Here is a 27,445-nt window from a genome sequence, read left to right on the forward strand (position 1 = left end):
CCCCCAAGCCATACCCACAGAACCGGTAGGGAAAAAAATTGAATGTCACCCATGGGGACAATTAACCGCTTTCCTTTGTCTTGGTCCTGAGCCAACAGCATGTCTTGCTTGCTTGCTTATTTATAGTTTTTGGGCTAGATTAGAATGGAAACCAGGCAAATATCTGATTGCCCAAGGACAGGTCTACTTCTCAGGACAATCTTTTTCAGGTCCTGGTAGATGTCTCACGTGCTGCAATTTAATTCGCAATGACAATATGTCCAATGTTGATGGTCACAAACCCCGTCTGAAGTGGTTAACTGGAAAAAGCTGACTCACCTTCTCTCCAGGTTGACCCTTGGCTCCCTGGGCCACCATTATATCAGTCGCAGCCACATGCAACAGGGTGAAGGGGGGGAGAGAAAGAGAGACACAAAACATAGGAGTCAGTGTTAAGGCACACTAAGCACAAATACACACTCATGCCAAAAAGGAAAAATGGAAAAGAAGAGATGAACACTGAAACATGCATGGTTTAATGTTCACATACAAGCATGGTGAAGTGTGACCCTGCTTTTGACTTTCTTGCATTTAAATCACTTTCACAAATTATTTTTTAACCTTCGCTTTCACAGTTTTTATTAAGCAGTTATATAGGGAAAAAGAAATCTGGTATCCGAAATGTGCTTTTTACATTAGAAGGGAGAAGTAACATGACTGAATTTATACATGTGTGCATCTGTTCTCTTAAAATTATTATTATGTTGTGGTTGTCTGTTCACAACAGTGTGAAGTCACAACTGGCAGTTCTTCAGCTGGTATTGGCCTTCATATACATCAAGTTCTTCCCAGGAACAAGAAGCTAGCGTGTCATAATTTATCAGCATAGTTTATGTGCGGATCTAAGCAGTGTGGCCTTTTGCAGTTGACACAGAAATGTTATCAATGTTATTCTGTCAAAAAACTGAAATTGCATGTGATTGTACAACGAAAGAGAAATTGTGAAAGAAAAGCATGTTTAATGCTTAGGAATGCTTCTAAGGGATTATTTGTACACATAATTGTTGGCCTGTAGATTAAAGTGACAAGAGTCTAGAGATGGTATTCAATCTGTTTGGACTGGTTCACCTGTACTGGAAATTGTGGGTAGGCTCATCTGCCCATCTGCCTTGCCTCTATATCGTCCTATTTAGGCACATTTTCAAGCCAAAGGGCATGCGCAAATGGCCGAGCGCATGCGTGGACAGGGCATGTGCGAGTGAAGTGAGCGTGTGCCCTCACATTTGCAAACCAGTAGGGAAAGTAAGTGAATACCACCTCTGCCAGGGACTATTTTGTATCATGGTGTGCTATGTGTCCACATAATATTATGAAGATGAAAGGATATAATATAACTGTTAGGAATATACTAGGATGGCAAAACATATAGAGATGTTAGCAAGAAATTTAGAAAGTTAGCTAGATTTGTCCAAATCTCATTTTATAAGCCACTAATGCAAAAACTGGTAGAAATCTGACAAGTATCTCTGGCCCTTCTCTTTTCAAGAACAAGTTGCTATATTGAAGGTGGTGTTGCTTAATTAGGATGGTTCTGATTCTTGTTAGTCAAGAAATTCTTTTGAGGAATGAAAAATAACACCATTATTAAATTCCCCCTTAAGTGTGGACATTTTAGTGTCCAAGACGACAACACTGGATAAAAGTACTATAATCATAGAACTCCCAAGGAAAATGGTGACTTGGCACCCACTAGTGGTGTTAGTGGGACACCAGCCATTTTTGTTAGGTATTTATGTATCCACAGTAACCTCAAAGTAAATTGATGGTGAGCAGGGAAGTCTCCTGCTTAAGCAAAACTCATAAAAAAAACTTCAAGGCGTCCAAATTGGGTTGGAATTGAATTTCTCAAAGAGAGAACTACCAGAAGATTCCTGCACATGTTGCTCTATAATCTTAGAGCAAAGTTCATTTAGAAACTGCCTCCCCTCATACATATCTATCATATTTTAATGTTCTTAATAGGTTTAGAATAACTTTTCAGGAAAGTTCCCATTAGGAACAACATCTCATTTTATCTGAAGTGGTTGTATCCTTTGGAGTATCTTTATTATCCTACATATCTAAAAACCTTTTTTCCCTATTGTAAGTAGAAATCGTTCCCCTCAGTAGGGCCAGCTTTATATAAAACAATATTTAATTGCCCCAATAAAAGGAGATGTGTGTGTGTGTGTGTGTGTGTGTGTGTGTGTGTGTGTGTGTTTCTCCCCCCCCCCCTTTAGCTTCTATACACTTGTGTGTGGTGTTCAGGAATCTGGAGAAAAGGTTCAGGCCTACAATAATAAAATACGTTGTTTACTGCCCTGAAAGTTAGAAACCTTCATTAGAAGAAGCAGGATAAAAATAGACAGATGAAAAATATCAATTTTCTTATTTCCCAGTGCAGGTAGATGCGTGGTGCGTTAATAACCTCTATAAAATTTGAGTTCCCCTACAAGCATTCGCAGATGACCTGTTTTTCATCTTAGAGGACCCATTAGAAACAACACTTAAATTAATAGAAAAGATGGAGGAATATGGAAAAGTAGCAGGCCTGAAAATAAATAAAGATAAAACGAAGATTTTGACAAAGAATATGTTAGTAAGACAAAAGGAAGAATTGGAGGAAGCTTTGAAGATACAGGTCACGAATAAGGCTAAGTATTTGGGATATATTTGACAGCAAGATGTATTATACTTAAAGAGAATAACTATCATAAACTCAAACAACAGATAGTGACAGACCTGGCATTATTATGGGATTATTTCTGAATAGACATAGACCCAGTAACTGACATTTTTCTCTGTCACATGTATGTACATCAGTTTAGTAGCAGCAAATTTGGAAGCAATGATGACAGATAGATGTAAGTGACTTAAGGCTTACCGGTTGTCCACGGATTCCCATGGCGCCTTTATCTCCCTAACAATTAACACAAAATCAGAGGATAATTGGCAATTGACCACATGCAATGATTAAAAAAAAATGACACAAATTCATTCAAATATGAACATTTAGACAATTACATTGATTACTTTGGATTTTATCCATAGGAGTATGTGTTTGGAAGACCACTGAACTGTTTATCAACGGCCATGGTCCAACACAGTAAATACAGTATATTTGTACAACTGAAAACCATTTGTATAACAATGCAAGTTACTGCATCAGAGGTCTGTATTTTTTCAGTTTTTCTCTTTTTATTCTAATTTATGTATTATTTATTTTCATTTTCCTCTCATAATTTGGACCATTATTGAATAATTAGAATAACATGTTTAATAATAACAATAATACTATTATCCAATAATAGTATCCAATGCCTTTTCAGTCATCTCCTATTATTGCATTCACAGGCTGCAATACTAGAAGATGCTTATTCACCAAACATCTGGATAAAATCCTGTCCCACGTTGTCTGCATATATTCGTAAGTCAGAGGGTTACAGACTTGTTCTTAGTCTTTCTAGTAAATCTAAATATTTAGAGATTGGACTGGAATATTGTTATGTGGATCAGATATTTATATAACAAACCACATGGGGTTTTTTCGGGAAACTCTGCCAACATTCAATCAAGCAAATTTTTGTAACCATAAGACTTACAAGCGTGCCAGGGGAAAGGAGGAAGGAAGGAAGGAAGGAAGGAAGGAAGGAAGGAAGGAAGGAAGGAAAGAAGGAAGGGATGAAGGAAGGAAAGAAGGGATGAAGGAAGGAAAGAAGGAAGGAAGGGGGAAGGAAGGAAGGAAGGAAGGAAGGAAGGAAGGAAGGAAGGAAGGAAGGAAGGAAGGAATGAGATGAGATCAGAGACAATTTGATTTTTGCATCTCATATACATGTTGGGCTCAAATGGAATGGAACGATACTGCATCCTTAATTAAAGCATTAAGAATAAGCAATACATTCTCACGAGAGAAGGGTGATTGTAAACATGATAGCAAGAAATACATTCATTTTATGAATAAGAGATACGACCCTACAGTAAAGTGCTACATATTTCCTAGAATAACAACATCGGCTGTCTGGTGATCTACTGTATCATGTTTATATAATGTTTATCACCGGACAGCCAAATAGTATACAAAATAAATAGGTCTCTATTTTGCTTTCCATCCTTAAGGTTTTAGGAAATATACTTTGGGTTTGTATTATTTACTTGCTGGTTAGTCTTCAGAAATCATATATTTTATCAAACTGTCCATTGAACCAAACTATCCTTATCTTTTTAAGCTGAACGATTACTTTGCGATACTTTTGATTTCTGGTGATAATAAAATTTATTATGGCCACTAGATTCATAACATCTTAAGAGCTTAATGTTGAATGTTTCTACTGCCTGGAAAAAGAATTATATTGTATTTATTGACTCCAGGAAAGACAGAGTCTAAAATATAGGAGATAATACAATCAAGCATTAGGAAATAATACAACAAATTGTTGATATTTCCATGAGACAGAGACTGAGGTGTTGGATTAGAATTAAAGACAAGAGTGTTCAAACCTATTTGTAATCACATCCATTTTAATAAAAACCGAACAATTATTACATATGTAATGTAATAATTACATATGGTTTTATTTTCTCCTTACTATATCGGACAGGGGTGTCAAACTCAAGGCCCGGGGGCTGGATCCTGCCTGTGGGGTGCTTAGATCTAGCCTGTGGGGCCACTCTGGAAACAGTGAAGGATGGGCCCGCAGTGCCTCTACCACTGAAAAAAGAGGCACATGGGCCGCGGGCAGCCCTCTTAAGCTCTGTTTTTGCTGGCAGAGGGTTGCAGGAGGCCGCCGCAGCTATAAACGGAGCTCATGAGGGCTGCAGGCAGCCCTCCTGAGCTCCATTTTTGCTGGCAGAAGGTTGCAGAAAACTGTTGCAGGCGAAAACGGAGCTTGGGAGCTGGTTTTCTCTGGCAGAGCGCTCGGGCTACCACAGGTGCCCCTGAAACAAGTGACATTGAGTGGCCCACTCTGGCCCCCAGAGGTCAAACACAACCCTGATGTGTCCCTCAATGAAACTGAGTTTGACACCCTCGCTGTAGGATATTCAGAGATCCACATGAAAAGGAAGCTGTGGAAGTTGCCTATGCTGAAACAAAACATAGGCCCTTCCCTCTATGGAAAGCTAGCAGAGCATGAAAGCAGACAGAAAAAAAACCAGTCTGTATAATTTCTCTGACTTTTATGTATCTGGTTTTTGTACTGTAGTGCTCTGAAGAATCAACGTTGGCCTTCTGCCACAGGTAGAACAAGAAAAGTACAAAGACTCAAGTCTCCAATTTCCCAACAGTCTGACCTCCAAGTACCTCACACAAGGAAGGGCACTTAGGGGCAGAACTCCTCTAAGATGCTAAATTTGGATTTGCACTCAACATGCTCTCATGTCTGCAAAACTCAAAAATGGGGAATACGTGAACCTCTAATTCCTATCAATCTCCTCCATTGTGATCAGTGATCACTGATAAGATCAGCTGTAATAAAATACTGTATATCTGACAGGCTAGAGCAGGGGTGTCAAACTCAAGGTCCACAGGCCAGATCCGGCCCACAGGGTGCTTAGATCTGGCCTGTGGGGCTGCCCTGAAAACAGCAAAGGACCAGCCCTTGGTGCCTCTGCCAGAGAAAATACAACTAGGGAAGGCCTCCTGCAGCCCTCCCAGGCTCCGTTTTCAGCTACAACAGCCTTCTGCAGCCCTCTCAGGCTCCGTTTTCAGCTGCAATGGCGTCCTGCAGCTCTCTGTCAGCAAAAACAGAGCGCCATTTTCACTGGCAGAGTGCTCGGACCACCACAGGCACTCCTGACACAAGTGACATCGAGCTGGTCACGCCTACCCTGGCCACACCCTCCCGGTCCCCCGAGGTCAAACACAGCCCTGATGTGGCCTTCAATGAAATCGAGTTTGACTCCCTCTCCCCGGCTAGAGGCTCAGATATAAATGAAAGACTGATCAATTCAAGGCAGCTTCTTTCCCATAAGTATGATGGATAGGTTGCTAGGATGCTAATGTTCAAATAGGGAGGCTGGCCTCTTGCCTCATAGCAATTTTCCTGTGGTTTGGTTTGAGCTAAACCCATCTTAATATCGAATGCTTTTTTGTTCATGGAATTTTGTGACCTAAGGAACTGAAATAAAAATAACCCAGACCACTTAATATCTAATTAACAGGCATCTCCTTACCATTTAGACCAGTGTTTCTCAAACTTGGCGACTTTAAGTCCTGTGGACTTCAACTCCCAGAATTCCCCAGCCAGCTATGCTGGCTGGGGGATTCTGGGAGTTGAAGTCCACAGGACTTAAAGTCGCCAAGTTTGAGAAACACTGATTTAGACAAAACAGATTTTATCTGTTTGCTGTCTAGTACAGTGAAACCCATTTCAGTCCATGTCTCTTCTTCTCTGGTATTTTGACATTTTGTCCCTATGTACTTCAAGCCAAATTTTCTCTCTTCATCTCCTTTTGAATAGGCAGGGGAGGCATGATGGAATGCAGCTCCTACAAAAGGTTGCCCCCAATCTGTATATATTCAGTTAGTCCTAATTAAAATACTACCTGGTCATTTACTTATTCTCCATATGGATCATTCTAGTTTGTCGAGATTTATTTATATTCTGGTATCATGAAGTTTTTATTCCCTCAGGATACGATTTGTTCCAAAGAATCCGCAAATCATTTCCATATCTGAAATAATATTTGGCCAGGCTTGCAATAATTCACGAAATAAATCTGGAAATGCTGAAAAACTAAAATTCTTTGGCTAACTCTTGTCTGACTTGCAATATTCTCAGATGTATATTCTTTTCATGAATGTGCCCTTTCTGTTTTGGGGCTAGGGTAGAGAACCAAAACCAGAAGTGGGACAGGGCAGGAAATACCTTGAGCAATATACTGTAAGTTGATAGGAAAGTCATTTCTTTGAAAGAAGAAATCTATTGCAATGGCAGAACGTCATATTCCGGAAATCATTGTCTGATAGCAAGCCCAATTTCTAACACTTAGCCATCTTTACAACTCAGTTTTAAAACCCTCGCCCTAAATCTTGCTCTCTATTTATAACTTGTACTGTAAGCCTGTAGTATAGATTGCAGGTGTCAAGAAAGGAAGAAAAGAAAAATACAAAAAGAAAAGGGGAGATTTACCGGAAGGCCAGGTCTTCCTGTGGCACCCTGAAAAAAAAAACACAGACACAGAAGAAAGGAGGTGATGGCACGAAGAACAATGGGTCTGAATAGTGAAACAATTACTGAGTTTGATTTTGGACTTCAAGAATGCCACAATGGTATTTGTTCATTATTCATTGGCATTTCTAGTTGAGCATTTAGAGCAGGGGGCGGCAACCTTAAACACTCAAAGAGCCACAAAGAGATCCCAACCAAAAGCCCCCCTTTCGATTCTGGAGCCAATCAGAAGTCCAGTTCCCCCATGATAGAGTCTCCTCCTACCGTGGCGGCCTTTTTCCTCTGCCGACTAGAAGTCCGGTTCCCCCACCATAGTCTCCTCGTCCTTTTTCTTCTACCTGTCCTAACCAAAAGCCCTATCAATTGTGGAGCTGACCAGCTCCAGAGCTGCAGATTGCTGACCCCTGATTTAGAGGAAGCAAAGTTGCCAGGTTGGCTCAGCCAAGCTATTCCCAGTTAAAGTAGAAAATGCTAAGCTAGTTTGATGGCTAATCTAATTTTGTACGGACAGCTTGATATATCCTGGTGTTCATACTTGGATTTAGAGAGGAGAAGTGGCGGAACAAATATTTTGCTATGGCCAAAAGCCCACAACATGAAATAGCTTGCAACAATAAAACATCCAGACTTCCAGTAGTCTCCCTTCCCACAAACCAGTATGTTATAATTCATTTTTATCCTAGGAGTGATTCACATTTGCATCAAATCATCATACTGTTTAGGAAATACTACACTTCATTTAATATTTCCCCAGACAACCTGCAGCTACCATCTACTAAATTACAGAGGGCAATAGAAGCTCTTTCTTTTATTTTATTTGAAAGCTATGTGTAATACAAAAGCAAAAGGCTTGGATGAAATGCGTTACTCCTAGAATCCAGCTGGACTAAGACAAATCCATGATTTAAAACTCGTGAATAAGTTTATTGACCAAGAAGTCATCTGATATACAGTCCAACATCCTAGCTTTCACTAAGCCTCTCTTCAATAGATACATCACTGTTTCCCTCCGTTCCTTTTCCATCCTATCTCACTGCTGCTATGTTTTTCTTAGTTTAATGTCCTGTCAGTCTCCAACTGCCATTCATCCTAGATCTCCATCATGCTTGCTATGCTGTCATTCTTTCTCCAGTCGTTCTTTTGTTTTGAGAAGTTCATTCTCTGCTACATAATGTCAGCCCCACTAAGTGAACCAGGCCAAGAAACCAACCCCACTAGAAGGCTAAAGTTATTTTAATTGACTCTTGCAAGTCTGATTGTGTTGTACCTCCCTTTGTTTCTATTGCTTCTCTATTCCATGAAGTAGGGAGGTCCCTGTCTAAGCTACTTTCAAACTACTGGAATTTTTTGGAGTATAAGACACACCGGAGTATAAGGCGCAGCAAGATTTTGAAGAGGCAAATTAAAAAAAAATTTTTTTTTGCACTCTGCAGACATCCCCAAAATGGCCCGTTTTTTTCATGAAAATGGACCCATTTTTTGTCAAAAGGCTTATAGGAGGCTTAGAGAGTGCTCCTGGGGTGGGGGGGGGGCAAACACGAGCAAAAAACAGCCAGTTTTCCACTCATTTTTGCCCTCCTCAGCCCCCAGGAGCTGTGGTCCGTTGTCCGAAACTACTATATCAGGCAACCCATGACAAGTGAACAATTTCTGTAGGACCCTTTCAGCAGTAGTAGATGCAATGGGTATAATTTCGACCCATTTAGAAAATGCATCTACTGCGATCATAATATAAGTCTCTTGTATAGGGCCTGCGAAATCGAGATACAATCGAGACCAATGGGCAGACGGCTGCTCCCATTCTCTCGGTAACACAGTGGGGGGAGCAGGCCTGGAACTTTGACAATCTACACAGTCCCACCCACTGTTTGATCTCGTCATCCAACCCTGGCCACCAGATGCAGCTGCGGCCCAGGGCCTTCATGCGGCATATGCCCGGATGGCCCTCGTGCAACCTTTGTAATACCGGAGAGTGGTGTGCTGTGGGAATTATAACTCGGCTGCCCCACAGCACACAACCCCTTAAAGCAGATAACTCCATTCTCCTCTGGCTATAGGGCAGAAAATCTTCAGTCAGAGGTTCTACTGGCCACCCCCTAAGGGTCCATTCTAAAACTCGGGAGAGCACCGTATCTCTGCTAGTAGAAGTTGCTATATCCATAGCGGTGAGTGGCAGTTCCATGTCCTCTACCGCTAATACCAGGGAAGTAGGTGCTGGGTCCTGTACCTGCAAAGGCAGCGGGCACGGACGTAACACATCCGCATGCCCTACCTGTTTCCCTGGCCGATATTCCAATTGGTAAGAGTACCCTGCTAGACCATCGGAGCATGTGGGGTGACAGTATAGGTGGTGTCGGCCGATCCCCCGCATGAATTCCTAAAAGGGGCTTGTGATCTGTAATTAGGAGAAAGTTGCGGCTGTAGAAGTAGTCATGAAACCTCTTTACGCCTGCGATGGCCACCAACGCCTCCTTATCAACCTGACTGTAATTATGTTCAGTGGTTAATAAGATTCTCGAACAATACGCTATAGTGGCTTCTTGACCTGAGGGTAATAAGTGAGCCAGCACAGCCCCTATACCATATGGAGAGGCGTCACAGGTGAGGGTCAAAGGCTGCCGCTTGTCATATTGAACCAGAACCACTGAGGGCATCAATAAACATTTGACAGCAGCAAAGGCGTGTGCCTCCCATGGACCCCACCGCCAGACAGCCTCACCATCCAGAAGTCTGTGCAGTGGCTCTGCTATAGTGGCTTTATGTGGTAAGAAAACTGCATAAAAATTTAGGAGACCTAGGAAAGCCTGTAACTTGCCTTTAGATGTAGGAGTGGGCGCCTGGTGAATGGCCTCAACTTTAGCCGGGGTGGGGTGAATCCCTCGTCCATCAATTAAAAACCCCAGGAATTCCACTGAGGGAACCCCTAACTGACATTTGCTCCTCTTGAGTCTCAGTCCTGCCTTTCTGAAACAAAGGAGGACGGCCTGTATTTTGATGATAAGGTCGGATTTGTAAGTAGCAGCAATCAATATGTCATCAAAATATAGGACCATTCCATCAACTCCCTGGAGCAGCCGCTTCATAAGACTTTGAAATAGACTAGAGGCAACACAAAACCCAAATTGCAATCTTTTGCAGCGAAAAGCACCTTTGTGCGTGACAATAGTTTGAGCACTGCAGAGGCGTCATCAACAGGTAACTGCTGATACGCCTGTGCCATGTCTAACTTGGCAAACATTTTGCTGTGTCCCAACGAATGCAGAAGATGTTGTACCACTGATACAGGGTACGGGTTGGCTTGTAATGCCTTATTAATGGTTGAGCGGTAGTCCGCGCAAATCCTGAGTGACCCGTTGGCCTTCACAGGGGTGACAATTGGAGTCTCCCACTGTGCATGGTCGACGGGCTCTAAAATCCCTTGTGCAATTAATTTGTTTAATTCCGCCTTTACCTTGGCCTTTAAAGCAAATGGGACCCTTCTAGCCTTTAGTCGAATGGGAGCTACCCCTGGATCCAAATTAAGAGAGATGGTGTTTCCTTGATAATTACCCAAAGAGCTAGAAAACACATCAGAGAACTCAGAAATGAGATCATCAAAGTAATCAGTCACGGTGGAATGGATGCCATCAATGGTGAGCCCTAGCAGCTAGAACCAGTCAATGCCCAGTGAGGTGGCAAGCGGTTTGGCAACCACGACTAGAGGCAGATGACCCTTGAAGGCATTGTGTTCAACCAGGACTGAAGTCATTCTGACGACCAGAATCAGGTTACCCTGATAGTCCCTCAGATGATAGGTGCATCTAGATAGGGAAGCTTTCTTTAAAGAGGGTGTGAGCTTCTGTAGTGCCGGCCATGAAATGATAGATTTGGTATGGAGAGCCCTCGATGGTAACGGTGAGGAAAAATTTCGACATCTTCGTGGTTTGCTTGGCTGCAGTTTGGACATCCCAAGTTGCCTTGGAAGCTGTCGCTGTCCAACGATGAGCATTGGGAACGCGAGGCAGGCATTGATCTGGTAGACCTTTTTATAGAGAATTGCTCAGATTGATGATCAAGTTAAGGAAATATCACCCAGTAGATGCTCGCCAAATGCCCCTTCCGACCACAATGATGACAGATTGCAGTTTTAAAACGGCAATTTGAGCGTAAATGTTTGCCGCCACAACCTAGGCAACCCTCGTGAGGGAATTTGGCGGCCCCAGGAGTTGCTTTCGGTTTCGATTGAAGGTGGGCAATTTCCTCACAGTCCTCAGATGAAGTGTCATCAGACTCAGCTTGTTGATGAATTAAAGTGGAGAATTGTTGGCTAGCGCCATTCAAACTGTTTTGAATTTGGTTGTAGATTTTTTGGCCATCTCAGCAGCCCTGGCCTCATCCACAGCAGCTTGCAGTGTTAGTTCAGGTTTGGATAAAAGCCTGTGCTGCAATCTGATGTCCCTAATGCTACAAACTAACTGCTCTAAGAGAGCTTCATCCAATTCACGGAAATCACAATGGATTGCCTCACGCCGGAGGGAAACCATATGGATTCCCCCTCCTTCTGCGTACACTGTCTAAACGCGTGTCTACGCGCTATCTTTGAGGGGGGCTGGTGAATAATTATTATTTAATTTGTTTAGCAGTACGTCCCAAGGTACTGAAGTAATAGGCGTAGGGGCAGTAAGTGCCTGGGCCATACTAAACATTTCGGGGCCACAAGCACCTAAAAAGAAGCCCTTATTTCGATCATTAGTTACCTCAGCGAGATCATGGGCAATAAGAAAACATTCAAAGTGTTCTAAGAATGCCTCCCAAGATTCTTTCTCAGCGCTGAAGGGAGCAAAATTCAGAATGGTAGACATTGTTGCGATCGGAAAGATTTAAAAAAACTGTGGCTCAGTGTGGGTTCGTCTCTGCTCCTCGTCGCCACTATTAGATTCTCTGTGGTAGTGATAAATGACTGAGGCGATTCTGCATTCAACTGTCTTTATTAACTTGGAACATCAACACTACAGAACAGAACCCCTTGGTTTGACAGCTATTTATATGGTAGCTGTCAAACCATTAACCAATTAGAATGCTGCCATTCTCCCGCCAGAACACCTCCGCGTTTGAGCCAGTGAAAACCCTCATCAGGCTTGATTGACACTGGCTGGTTGTAACTCGAGTACACAACACTTACACAGTTGTTAAATGAATCTGGCTTCCCCATTGACTTTGCTTGTCAGAAAGTCGCAAAAGGGGATCACATCGGTGGTGAGTTCCTACCGGTTTGGCCCGGTTCGGCTGAACCGGTAGTGGTTTGGCAGCCTGGGTCGCTGGAACCGACAGTGACCCAGGCCTGCCACACCCCTGAGCCAGTTCTCTGCATGGCATCATAGGCGCCGTCATGTTGTTCTTTGCTTCTGCACATGTGCAGAACAATTTTAATTGTACTGCGCACTCAAGGCGCATCAAGCACACATGAGTGCACATAAGCGAACTGGCAGTAGTGCCTGCTGGATCCCATCCCTGGAGCACATGACCTTCTTCACTAAACTGTCATAAATATATGCCAATGTCAGGATTCCAAGTAACACACCCAACAGAATCAAAACTCCAAGGCAGGCATATTCCTTCAGTACAGATTTATTAAGCATGTCATCTTGGCACAGCTGATGAAAACCAGAATCTGAAGTCCCCCAGGTTTTCCCCACCCAGTTCAAAATCCAAAGTTCTTCCCCACATTACTGTTCTGACCTAGGCTTCACCAAATCACGAGGCAGACAAAGCCCCCTTTTTATTAAGCTAATGTGAATTCCTCACATTCACATTCAGCAAAGTCCCGGGAAACAGTCTTTCAAGGGTGAATTTTACAGCCACAGACCCTATCAGGCTTGGAGCTGCCAGGTTGATATCTTCCAAATGTACAAGAAAATAGTTGGCAAGGAGTCTCTGAGAGTCACGAACAAATCTTCACACTAATTAAGCGAACTAATTGTCTCCTGCAAACTCACCTCCCCTTTCACTCCTCTTTATCCCCAATGGGAGGGGACATTAACTGTCCACCTGGGCCATTACTCCTGAGTCAGCCCTTGTTCCTTAACTGTTCCTTTCTCCTGCCAGCTCTGTGCATGTGCACATCAGGAACAGGCTCCAGCTGTTCTTCTGCCTCACTGATGTCCAACTCCGAAGGCAGCTGATAACTGTTGGACGGCCCTGACCCCATCTCTGCCTCTGATGCAGCGCACTCCCAGACTCCAGGACTGGCCCATGTTCCTTCCCAACCTCCTCACTGTCTGAGTCTGCGACCAGCTCCACTGGCCACTGGCGGGCCACAACAATTACACACAACCATCACATGCCCCAATCAGGTCTCTCTCCCCATCCAGAATGCCTCCCATCCATGCCTCACCAGGTGCTGGTGAGTGTGTCCTTGGTTCCCAGGAGAAATAATGTTATTTTGGCTATGTATTCCCCTCAGCTACCACTACTCCCCCCTCCCTTTCCCACAGCTCCAGTGAACCTCGCTGTGGCAACTCTGAAGATGCTCAAAGATGGCTGCAGGGTTGACAGCCAGTTGCTAAGTAATTTTGATTACCTGGCCATGGAGATGCTGCTATGATCATAAGTGTGAAAAATGTTCATAAGTCTGTTTTGTAACTTTGAACAGTCATTAAATGAATTGTTGTAAGTCGAGGACTACCCATATGCTTGATGGCAACATCTCCTGCCAGGCATACATTTAGCACTGGCATTAAGGAGCCATACAAGTGGCTATATAAGTAACCATGTTTAATAAACTCTCATGTTAACAACAGAATACCGTATTTTGGGAGGATAAGACACACCTTTTTCCCCCGTAAAAGAGGGTGAAAATTTGGGTGTGTCTTATACAACAAATATAGCCCCGCCCACCTCTTGGCCTCTGCCTACCAGCAATTTATCTCCTTGCAGCAAACAGAGAAAACGGGGCTTGCAGAGGCAGCAATAGGTTATGGCAATCCCTGCAGCCTGAAACAGCTCATCATCGGGAGGTCAGTGCTTAAACTGAAAGTGAAACTTGCTGTTTGCTGCAAGGAGGCAAATTGCTGGAAGGCAGAGGCAGTTTTTCCCCCTTCTAATCAGGCTAAACAGAAACAGGCTGTTTGCTGCAAGGAGGTAAGTCAATAACTATAAATACCTATAGAATGTTCAAATTATTAGATTTATTTTTTAAAGACTGCTTTATTATTGTTCTAGACAACAAAATTTAAAAAGAAGCTTTTTAAAATAACTACTTGATCTGAAGAAGCCCAGTGCTATTGTATCTTCTTTTAAATAGCAGAGAATAACATATACTTTCAGAAAGCCACATCAATTTTAACAGCATTTGTACAAGTATAGTCTGAAATGTAACACCACAAACAGTGTATATCATCTGTACTGTTTGCTGTTTGCTGCAAGGAAGCAAATTGTGGGAGGCAAACTTTCCCCCCTTGTTTTCCTCCCCAAAAGTTAGGTGCGTCTTATACTCCAAAAATACAGTACTTCATGCCAATCCTATAACACTGAATATCACTACAGTTTGACAGCATTAACTGAAGCACAATCTACTTAGGCAATAACAAAGTTGATATAGCAGATTCTCAAATGTTTGTTCTTTTGACCATACAAGTATAAAATGTTCGTTTCTGAGCTCTCAACTCATCACCCTAGTTGACCTCAGAGAAGCCAAATGCTTCTTTACTTCCCATTATGGAATATATTGCTATTTGCTTGAAAAGGAAAAGACGCATTTGTGACTCTAACTGGCAGTGAATGATTAATTTAGGGTTTTTTTTTTGGCTTCCTCGTTTAAAAACTGTTCTCTCCCTTGCCCCAGGACCCGTTCACTTTACCAGCAGATGTGTTCTTCATAGCAGAGTCAAAAGCTTTGGTACTTACGGGGGGACCTGAAAGAAAAGAAAAATACAGACATAGTTGATATTCCAAATTCAACAGCACCCTTGCTTTATGTCATGACGTTTCCACAACATCTCAATCAATCTTCATTTATAACAATCCAGATTTACCCATCATATCACAGAAAAACAGGACAGAGCCCATTTCAGTACAGCAGGATATAGATCTGAATTATGTGAAATGACAAAAAGACCAGATTGTACTTCCTGAGCAGCCAATGTTACATATTTGAATCAGTGAGATACTTAAAGCAATAGTACCATCTCCAAGCTGAGAAGGACTTTAAAGGACTTACACTCAGTTTAATGCTCTTCTTTCAGCCATTTTGGAAGGTAGATACAAAGAAATTCCATACACTGCTCGACTATGTTCACGTCTATAGGAACCGTAGAATCTATTGGCTGCATTTAGTGCTGTTTTATACAGATAATAGAATCCATTTTATTTCCCCTCATCTGGTAAATACCCAAGTCACTCTGATAGTTTCTACATGTAAATTCTGACAAGTGATCAAAGGGACACCCTTTTCGGATGTTGCCAAATTCTATTATGCTGGTAGTAAAACAAAGTTTAAATTACAAGTTAACAGAGTTGGAAGGGACATGGTAAGTCATCTAGTCCAACCCCCCCCCCCCTTCGGCCCAAGCAGGAGGCCCTACACCATTTCTGACAGACGGCAGTCCAGTCTCTTCTTGAAAGCTTCCAGTGATGAAGCTCCCACAACTTCTGAAGGCAACTTCTGTTCCATTGGTTGATTGTTCTCACTGTCAGAAAATTTCTCCTTATTGCCAGGTTGAATCTCTCCTTGATCAGTTTCCATCCTTTATTCCTTGTCTGGCCTTCGGGTGCCTTGGAAAATAGCTTGACCCGCTCCTCCTCTCTGTGGCAGCCCCTCCAATATTGGAACACTGCTATCCCTGGTCCTTCTCTTCACTAGACTATACATGCCCAGGCAAGTGGTAGGTTGCTCTTACCGTCGCTACTGGTATGCTGATCGCGGTCTGCTCATGCACACACCTGACGTGCACTGCACACGTGCCTGACATGCGGTGCGCATGCTTGTGCAATCCACTGCCCCCACGACAACCAACTGCTTGTTGGGGCTCACACAGGCACTGCACGCTGTGCACTTGTGCAGTGTGCCTTTCAGCATAATTACAACTATAGAGCGCAAGCAGGCTGGTGGGCCAAACGAGCCACCATACCGGTATGGTCTCAGCTACTCCACGCCACTACCGGTACAGCCGTACCGGTCCGAACTGGCAGCAACCCACCACTGGCTCAGTTCCTGAAACCATTCATCATATGTTTTAGCCTCCAGTCCCCTCATCATCTTGGTTCCTCTTCTTTGCACTCTTTCTAGAGTCCCAACATCTTTTTTATAGTGTGGTGACCAAAACTGGATGCAATACTTGACTGATCCCTATCTGTAATGGGACATGTGGATGACCTTGGGGGACGAGGGAAAAAGATGCTGCCAAGGAAACAATCAGACAAGAGAGGGAGGAACCCTCAGTGACTTAATGGTCAGAGAAAGAAAGGTAGGAAGGACCAGGCCCAATGACTCAAACAATGAAAAGTGATGGTAGGAAGTCTCTACTTTCGGAATTGCAAGATTCTGTTAATGTAGCCTTACAATATGGTAGAATTAGCTCATGTGGTCATATTTCTTGTCTGCTTTCCTGGCAGGACTGACACCATCCCTCAGTATAGCAGAGGCGGATTCCTACTGGTTCGGACCAGTTTGGCTGAACCGGTAGTGATTTGACGGCCTGGGTTGCTGGAACCAGCAGCAACCCAGGACTGCCACACCCTAAAACCGGTTCTCCCGGTGGCTCCATAGGCACCACCATCTTGTTTTTTGCTTCTGTGTATGTGCAGAGCAATTGTCATTGCACTGCGCATGCGCGCACAGCATGCATCCAATGCATGAATGCACATGGCCATGAGCAAACCGGCAGTAGTGGCTGCCGGAACCCACCCTTGCAATATAGTATAACTATAACTTACTGTGCCAATACCAAATAAGTACATATGGATAGATTGATTGGAAGAAAGTCCAGTTGCCTTTTGGCAAAAGCTCCTTTGAGACTATCATGACCTGGACAATTGAGAATCTCCTATAGACATTTAGGCCCATAAACTTCACACCAACATCTCACAGCTGCTTTTACACAGATCATGGGATAGTATCTTGGCAACTTCACAACTCTACTGCAAATACTGAGACTTTCCCAAGTTGAAAAAAATACCACATACAAGAATATAATTGCTGGGAAGTACGGTTGTGTTCGACTTTTTCAGTTATTAGAGGGTGCTTTGATTGACTCTTGGGGTGTTGTAAAGCATTTCAAAACTGAGAGCTATTTAAAATGCAGGCAGGTTGCTTGAAACAGTTCCTGAGGATTTGCAAAATAAAAATGATTGCAGTGCACAAGAAGCCTATGAATGCACCCAATACTTTCCTGTAGAAAAATGCTGTGGCAAAGTGTTGTGCAAATAACAAGGAGGTCAATTGGTGGCAATTTTTAAGAGGTCACTATTGATCTTGTCATCACAGTATCCCAGCTGAAAGACTTCCAGATAACCTTAGGCTTCTTTGAGAGCTCTTTTGAAAACAAAACAAAACTGGATGACAATTCTTGCAGTAGCACTTTCAGTACATCTGGAGCAGGGGTCAGCAACCTTAAACACTCAAAGAACCACAAAGATCCTACCTGGAAGCCCCCCTGTTCAATTCTTGAACCGACCGAAAGTCCGGTTTCCCCACCATAGAGTCTCCTCCTAGCGTGGCATCCTTTTTCCTCTACCTGTCCTAACCAAAAGCCCTATCGATTGTAGAGCCGACCAGCGACAGGGAGCCACAGCAGAGGGATGAAAAAGCCACATGCAGCTCCAGAGCCACAGGTTGCTTACCTCTGATCTGGAGTATAACAAAGTACAGAATGCTAGTTTAGATGAAGCCTGCATTGATGCCTTATAGGGCAAGAACTGAACAATGATCAGTAGCGCAAAACTAACAGAGAGACGTAGGTGGCACACAAGTCTTACAAACAAATAAGCAATCAAAATATTTAAATTCTTCTGTGTTATGTTTTCAGATGAAGCTCTACCCTTTTTATTGTGGTGTAAACCTGAGAATACAACTGGAGACATTTTTGAAATGTACTTCTGGTTCCTGTTTCACTTCTAAATTCCTTCTTGTCTTCTCAGCTTCAAATCCATTGACAATCCATTGTCCAGCTATTCAGTGCCTCCTAAATGACATCATGCTGGAAATGTAGGCTGCCTTCCAAAACCTTATCTGCTCCTTACATATTGCCCAACACTTTGGAAACTGATGTGACCAACAAGGTATGCCTGAACTCCTTCATCATCTATTGTAGCAATACTAGCTATCCATCAGCAGTGGGTACACATTTTGTGGCATACAATATCAGTTAACATACTTTGGTGGCATGAGGGCTCTTCATCATAACTCCAGTTGAAATGTTTTCACTAGTTACGGTACTGAGCTAGCAGAAAACTGTGTCGACATAAAATTTGATTTTCCCCAGTAGCAATCTACCTGTTAATGGCTACCTTTACTTCAACTGCAATAGCACAAGGGCTATCAATAGACACAAACTGAATGTAATCTGCTCTAATCTTGATTGTAGGAAAAATGATTTCAGCAATAGAGTAGTAAATGTGTGGAAAACCCTATCCTGTTGTTAGTTCCTCCAACCCCCATACCTTTTACCTTAAGCTGTCTACCGTGGACCTTACACATTTCTTAAGAGATCCCTAAGGGGGCGTGCATAAGCGCACCAGTGTGCCTACCATCCCTGTCCTACTGTCCCCATTTATATGTACTCTTTTTATGTGTTTATGGCTATTTTGCTTATTTTTATCCATTTATTTGTGCCATTTTTTCAGTGTTTTCATCAGGGGTGGGTTCCTGCCAGTTCTAACCTCTTCTATAGAAGAGGTTCCACAAATCTACAGTGCCGTTTAGAACTGGTTCCAGCTCCCCGCCCCCCGCCCGTCCGCACATCATCAAGATGAAGAGTGAGAGGAGGAATTCTGGGAGTTGAAGTCCACAAGTCTTAAAGCTGTCAAGTCTGAACTCCCCTGGGTTTTTTTTCCTAAAGGGTTAGGGATGCAAGGGTCTTGTAACTTGACAGCTTTAAGACTTGCACTCTTCAATGCCAGAGTTTCTGAGCCAACATTTTGGTTGCTAAGCAAGAGCGTTGTTAAGTGAGTTTCACCACATTTTACAAGTTGGCCACGCCCACCCAGTCACATGACTGCCAAGCCACTCCCACTCAGTCACATGGCCAGCAAGCTACTCCCGCCAGGTCACATGACCAGCAAGTCACTCCCACAAAGAAGGCTTTCCAATTATAGTATGTGTTTCTGGGATTAAAAATCATTAAATTGTGTACTGAATAAATATATGGAATTGAATTATGGCCCTATCCTACCCCTGTCCAATTTCTTAGCTGAACAGTAAAAACAATGAACACATGAAGCACGAACAACCAGATCCAAATGTGAAAAGTTCACTTAGCTACTTTATTGCTTATGCCTAATGTCACAAAAATCTTCCCAGTCTGCATCTGGGCTAGACTAGATAAGGTTCAACAGCATTGGGAGGGGAAAGTGTCAGATCTTGCCTTCTTATGCCTACTTAATGACTCCAAACTAATTCCTTGCTTGACTTCTCCCCTCAGTTATGAAGCCTTGGTCAAAACACTATTTCCCATTCTAATCCAGAAATATGGAGCTTGTGATCCTTCAGATGCTGTTGACTTGTAATTTTTAGCATCTTGTATCATTGGCCGTATTTGCTTATGCAGCATTATACTTCAGGAAATCTTGAGAAGTAGAGGTTCCTCATTTTTAGCTTGAAGCTTCATAGATGCACCCATATCAATAATTTTCTTGCCAACAGTATGAAAACAGTTTATCTAAATTATCTCCTTCTAGTACATTTTTTTTCCAATTTCCCAGTCTAGCGTAACACATATTTCCTGATAGTTTCAATCCAAATGCTAATCAAGTCCAACCCTAACTAGGTTTACACAATCAGCTGGCAGATTTTGCATGGTACGTGCATTTATTCTCCTGTTTGTTTGCCCTATGTATATTGCTGGGCAGATTTTCCATGCAAAATCTGCCCAGCAATATACATAGGGCAAACAAACAGGAGAATAAATGCACGCATCACAGAACACAAAAATGCAGTAAGAAAAAAAGAAAAAACTTCTTCCCTTTTCCAGCACCTTAAAGCTACAGGACACGAAATCAACTTTGAAGGAGCCAGGTTAATCTCCAAAACAGAGCACCTCCACAAGAGAATTATCATGGAAGCCATCGAAATAGAGAAACACCCCCACAGCATGAACAAACGTGATGATACCTCCCGCCTACCAAACATCTGGAAACCAGCCCTAGCCAACAAACGAACACCACCCACCACCCAAGCCGTTAAAATACAAAACAACAATGCACACACAACCTGCACCAATCAGCACCAATCTACCAATCATGATACAACCACACAACCAATCATTCCACTTACTGAAACAAAGCCACCACCCCATCCCCTCCCACCAAGACTTACAGAAAGACGGCAGCTCCGTTCCCATTTTAAGCCCACAGCTTGAAGATGGCAGGTGTGATCCTGCCGAAACGTTGCAAAGACAATCTCAACCTTACACGGGAAAAGACCCGAATACAACAAAACCAGCATATATATATATATATATATATATATATATATATATATATATATATATATATATATATATATATATATATATATATATATATATATATATATATATATATATATATATATATATATATATATTAGATAGTTAAATAGATAGATAGAATGAGAGACAGACAGACAGATCTCAGTTAACATAGAAGACCAAGAGAAGAAGAGGACAACCAATAACAAGATGAATGGATTTGGTTATGGTGGTGATGGGTGCAGTGTTGGAAGAGCAAATAACCAGGTTAGAGGCAGATCAACATGGAGAAAATATGTGTGGTTGCCAGGAATTGACACCAACTTTATAACCAGAGGTGGTATTTAGCAGGTACTGACTAGTTCTGGAGAACAGGTAGCAGAAATTTTGAGTAGTTCGGAGAACTGTTAAATATCACCTCTGACTGGCACCACCCCCATCTATTCTCTGCCTCCCGAGTCCCAGCTGATTGGGAGGGAATGGAGATTTTATAGCATCCTTCCTCTGCCACACCCACCAAGCCACACCACACTCACCAAGCCACACTCTCAGAACCGGTAGTAAAATGTTTTGAATCCCACCACTGTTTATCACACATAACCAATCAATCTTTGTCAGCAATCTGTTTTGTAAAAATACTAAAATGGGGTGCCACAATTAAAAAAAAAAGTAAATGTATGCATAAGCTGACTCATCCTTAACCTGAAATGAGATGTTTCAAGTGCAAACCAGTTAGTATTTCCTTGCTATTCTATATTCCACTTGTGTTCAGTATATTCAGTCCCATTAATCCACAGAACTGAATTGTGTGTGCATGGTTGGGGGGGGGGGGGGGGAGGATAGGGTAACCTTCCCCTTTTCGGACTTCAGAAACATGAGTCCATTTTGGCTACACAACAATCAGCCCTGTTGTTAAATGGACTGGTTAGAGGGTTGCGTCATTAGGTCTTCAAATCTCACCTGAGCATTGCTACACCTGTTTGTTCATCTTCCTTCCTGGTTGAATAACTCTGGTCAAAAATAGGTAATGCTTTTGCTGGATTTGTCCAACAATTGGCTTGGAACAGGACATAGATCTAAATCCCAAGAAATGTGGTTTAGTTTCTTATGCTACCACTAAATATGATTTAAAATCAAAGAGTAATTTGGCTCAATTGTCAGTTTCGATTAGCCTTTCCAGAATGGCTTTCCTGTCCCCCATCAGCTGATGACCTCATAGCAGCTAGGGTGTATGTGACATTTATAGTTATGCAATTCATATGGTTTGGTCATACCACTTTAATATGAAAAAAAAACAACCTGATGATTGATGAGGAGATGAATTACTCTGATTCCCAGATATTTAGCAAACGAAGAAAAGAATGTTAAAATAATCCATCCCTGACTCAAATGTTAAAATAGACATTATAATTAACAGTAATGCCTTGAGATTTGCTTTACAATATAATTTTGATACATAAGCTTTTCCCCTCCTTTGTACATGACATTAGTGGAGAAAGAAGTGGGAAGTCCTCCCCCACTCCCGAAAGCGACAACTAACATTAAAGTTAAAGGTAAATGTTCCCCTTGAACATATGTGATAGTTGTTCCCAACTCTAGGGGGCGGTGCTCATCTCCGTTTCAAAGCCCAAGAGCCAGCGCTGTCGGAAGACGTCTCTATGGTCATATGGCTGGCATGACTAAATGCCGAAGGTGTATGGAACGCTGTTACCTTCCCACTTCCTATTTTTCTACTTGCATTTTTACATGCTTTTGAACTGCTAGGTTGGCAGAAGCTGGGACAAGTAACGGGAGCTCATTCCGTTATGCGGCACTAGGGATTTGAACTGCCAAACTGCTGACCTTTCTGATCGACAAGCTAAAATCCTTCCAAGAAATGAATTGGCTTGGCTGTGTTTGGTGAAATTGTACTCTTTTTGCTGTCAAATGCATAAGATGGTTTTGCTTTTTTCCTATGAAAAACTCCAGAGAGTTTGCTGGGTTTGGCTGCTTCACAGCAAAACCTAAGAAATTTGAGGTTAGAGGCCTAATGAAAACCCCCCTAAATGTTCTTTACCAAAAGTATACTCATAATAGATCAGTCTGTCTAGAAGGTGTGAACAGAAATAATTTTGTGGTTTTGCCCCAGGCTAATTTCATTCTGTTTTCATTCTTATTCTTGGCCTAAAAACATACCATTTATCTTTGCTCTCACCCTTTCTCAGTCTCACGTCCACCAGGTATGTTGGAAATATAATTCCCAGAATTCCCCAGCGCGCATGACAATAGCCAATATCCAAATTGGCTGAAGAGGTCCAGTGCTGTAATCCTGATACATTTCATTGGAATGAAGTCAGTGACTTCTCCTTAAAGTGTCTCTGACTCTGTCTTTCAAAAATCCCATAGGAGAGTAGACCTGTCCATTAAAGTTGATGGTTTGTGGGAAAATATCTGGTGCTTAACCTGTCGGGACATCTTTCGTCACCGTTCCTATGCTCTCTTCAAATGTCTGCAGAGATTGTTCATAGGAAATAGATATTTTTGTGGTTTCTTTTCAAAGAAGGGAGATGCAATAATGGAATAAGATACTCAGTGATGTCAGTACCTTTTGTATAATTTGATAATTTTTTAAAAGAAAGGTAAACAAGAGCCCCCAAATTAGCCTCATTCATAAGACACAAGATTGAACCACAAACCAGTCTTAAATTGGAGTATGATGGCAAATGCAGAATAGAAGAAACAAATTGTTCTGACCTAGGCCTCCCAAGAGCATGAAGCTAACTCCTGGCCTCAAGAAAAAACCCTTTTATTAATTTACTATGAATTCTGCTCATTCACACACAGCAAAGTCTTTCAAGGGAGGATTCACAGCCACATACCTTATCTGGCTTGGGGAGCTGATAGGCCGACATTTGGAAAACTTGGCAAGGAGTCTCGGAGAGTCATGAACCAATTAAGTGAACTAATTTTCTTCTGCAAACTCCCCTCCCCTTTCGCTCCTCTTTTATTTCCTCTGGGAGGGACCATTCACCTGTCCACCTGTGGCCTTACTCCCAAGTCGACCCCTGTTCTTTAGCTGTTCCCTTCGTCTGGCAACTCTGCTCATACGCACACTGGGAACAGGCTCCAGTTGTTCATCTGCCTCACTGATGTCTGACTCTGAAGGCAGCTGATAACTGGCATATGGCTCTGGTCCCCCCTCTGCCTCCGACACAGAACCCTCATCAGAGCCTTCCCCAGCCCCAAGAACTGGCCCATATTCTTTCCCAACCTCCCCACTGTCCAAATCTGCTGCCAGCTCTGCTGGCCACTGGCGAGCCACAATACAAATAGCTTCAGATGCATAATATATTCTGATTTTCCAATTGTTGATATGGGCAGTCCTGCCTTAGCCATGAAAGCCAGCTGGGAGACTTTGGATCAGTCATTCTCTCTCCCAAAGCATCTCACGGGATTGCTATTATGAGGAAAATAGAAGGAGGAAGGTGTGTTGGACATGTTCACTGCCTTGAGTTATTTGTAAAAGTAATAAAGGTGGGGTGCAAATCAGTAGTCGGTTCCGGCCAGTACAGCCCAGTATGGCCATACCCATAGTTGCTGGGAGCAGTGGCCTCTGTACCAGTACAGTGGCTCGTTTGGCCCACCCGCCCATGTTCCATACCTGTTTTTAAAGCAACCAGCCAATTGTGGCCACCTGCACAGTGTGCGCCGCCTGCATGACCACTGACAAACTGCTGGGTGTCGCAGGGGTGGTGGAGTGCACATGCGTGTGCAGCACGCATGCACCACCAGGCTGCCAGGCCCCATGCACAGCGTACCAGTAGCAACGGGGAGAGGAACCCACCACTGGTGCAAATCAAATCATATGACACCAAGTAGTGTTGTTTGGGAAGGATAACGATGGAAGACAAGAAACAATTTTGAAGAGAGACATGTATGACTGTTCCAGTTCTGAGTAGTTTAACGTACTCATTAGAATGATAATGAACTCTACGGTGAAAATAAAGAAATAAAATCCTGGGTCTTTTATATATATATATATATATATATATATATATATATATATATATATATATATATATATATATATATATATATATATATATATATATATATATATATATATATATATATATATATATATATATATATATATATATATATATATATATATATATATATATATATATATATATATATATATATATATATATATATATATATATATATATATATATATATATATATATATATATATATTAGAGGGAAGCATGATTTCCCTTTCTAGGCACCTAAGTGTTCCTATTCACAAGAATACATGTGATGGGAATCATTTTACTTCCAAATTGCAACCACTTACCTATTGGGCAAGAGAACCAGGGACCAAAGTATGCAAACCATTACACACTAAAGCAGGTAGGCTCCAGAAATCAATGTCCGCTATATTTTGCACCAACTGTAATGTGCAGATGTTTTGAGAAGCAATTTGATACAATGGATCTTAACAGGGATGTCAAACTCAAGGCCCACGGGGTACTTTGATCTGGCCCGTGGGGCCGCCCTAGAAACAGTGAAGGACTGGCCCATGGTGCAGTGGTGGGTTCCTACCAGCATTCCTTCTGGTTCGCTGAGCGCATGCGCACTTGAAAGAAACCTGCTCGGAAAGCAGGGAAAACAGCTGAGGAGCAGCAATTCAATCTGCCGCCCCTGATCAGCTGGGCTTCAGAAGTAGAAATAAAGGTAGCTATAATGCAGGGGTGGGCGGGTCCACTTTCAAAGCAACAGAGAACCAGTTTGCTCTCTGCTTGATGGCAGAGCTACCAGCTACCAATCTGAACCGGTAGAAACCCACCACTGCGTGGTGTCTCTGCCAGCCACACACATCCCTCCCGAGCTCCGTTTTCACTGGCAGAGGGTTGCAGGAGGCTGTTGCAGCTGAAAATGGAGCTCAGGAGCCCATTTTCTCTGGCAGAGGGCTCAGGCTGCAAGTGACATTGAGCTGGCCACTCCGGCCCCTTGACGTCAAACCCAACCCTGGTTCAGCCCTCAATGAAATTGAATTTGATAGCCCTGATCTTAAATAAAGTCATCTTTAAGTTGAGCTCAGACATATCAATGTAGGGATTTGGGGGGGGGGGAGGCAACAATATGGTAGTGGTCTCACACAACATTCATCCAACATTGTTTTCAACTTTTCAGCCTATTGCCCTGATCTTCCATCCAGGTATTAATTAGACCCATCCCCGGTTAGTGTAACAGGCAGAAGGAATAACCTTGAGGGACAGGAGGAAGAGCTGCAACAAAGGCAAACCAAGGAAACAGCATGTAGCTATTTAAATGTAATTTTGCAAATTTTTATCATCAGGGCACCAACCAGCATCTTGTACAATTTTTTAAAAGACTAAAAGGTTCAAAACTAAAGAAAAAGCATAAGCATCTCTAAAAATCCATAAAAGTAATAAAAAAAACCCTGTTCACTACCCTGTTTCCATGAAAATAAGACCTCCCCGGATAATAAGTCCAAGCTTTCGAGCGCATGTACTAAAATAAGCCATTCCCTGAAAATAAGTCCTCCCCCAAAATATTGCAACACAGCAGCAGCCATGAGGTGACCATGCTTGCCACCTCCTGCACCTCAAATATTAATAAGACCTCCCCAAAAATAATTAAAATAATAATTATTTCGGGGCGGGGGGGGGTGTCAAAAGAAAATAAGACCCTGTCTTATTTTTGGGGAAACATGGTATAATGCTAAATGTTCAAACAATGAGATTCTACTTTAAAATAATACGAATAAAAAGAAATCTTAAATATAGAGTAGGATTCTAAAACTACTTTATGGATGAAATTTTTAAAAGCTTGCTTGCTAAGTGCCAAGATGCTAAGCACATATGTGTGTGCATGAACATGTGCCTATGTATGTAACTTGGGACTCATGGGCTAGCGAATTGAATTATATATTCAACAAGGACCGTAAGGATTCAAGGAACACTTTCCTGCCTAAAGCAAAAGCAGCTGAAAGAAATGCTACTACTCCCCTACAGAGCTGGCTTGATGATAGGAAGCCAATGACATTGTCCTCAGAAGTCTACTAGAAAGTGAAATTGTGAAGATAGGGTGCCGGGGTGGGCTGCTGGGGGTTTGCACAAGTTCGGGCGATCCTCCAGGTAGGATTCTGCCCAGTTCGTCGAATCCCCAAATGCCATCCCTGGCTGGCCACACCCACCCTGCCACGCCCCACCCACCACGCCCCTCCCAGGAGTCTCCACATGACTGTTGGTCATGCCAGGTAAGTGCAGGGCCCGTATGGAGGCTTGGGGAGGGGTGAAAACAGGCCTACTGGAGATTCCAGACGTACGGAAATGGGCCTGTTTTCGGCCTCTGGAGGGCCTCCGGAGCCAGAGGGAAGCAGTTTTCACCTTCCCGGAGGCTCAAGAAAAGCCTCCGGAGCCTGGAAAGGGTGAAAAATGCCCCTCCACTATGGTGCAGGAGGCCATGCCCACCCATCAACCAGGCAGTGAACCCATTGCTGTAATTTGTGAAGCCCACCCCTGTAGGATGCAAGTCATTGTAGAAAGGGCATTGAAGAATAGGTGGGCTAAAGTTTCACGAGGGTAGGAGAAGCAGCAATGGGTG

The 27,445-nt window shown here is 42.7% G+C and overlaps 1 protein-coding gene across 1 annotated transcript in view; it reads right to left on the minus strand.

Annotated features, from left to right (window-relative positions):
- COL13A1 (collagen type XIII alpha 1 chain) overlaps nt 1-27,445 on the minus strand; it is a 259,152-nt gene that overhangs the window by 141,457 nt on the left and 90,250 nt on the right. Inside the window, exons 3-6 of the mRNA XM_081955236.1 lie at nt 15,026-15,079; nt 7,149-7,175; nt 2,903-2,938; nt 319-345 (exon numbers count right to left, since the gene is read on the minus strand). Coding sequence (XP_081811362.1) covers nt 319-345; nt 2,903-2,923 — 48 coding nt within the window. The 5' untranslated portion in view covers nt 2,924-2,938; nt 7,149-7,175; nt 15,026-15,079. The remainder of the gene's footprint in view (nt 1-318; nt 346-2,902; nt 2,939-7,148; nt 7,176-15,025; nt 15,080-27,445) is intronic.

The sequence above is a fragment of the Natrix helvetica genome, assembly GCF_964273705.1.
Source record: "Natrix helvetica genome assembly, chromosome: 5".
Lineage (NCBI taxonomy): Eukaryota > Metazoa > Chordata > Lepidosauria > Squamata > Natricidae > Natrix > Natrix helvetica.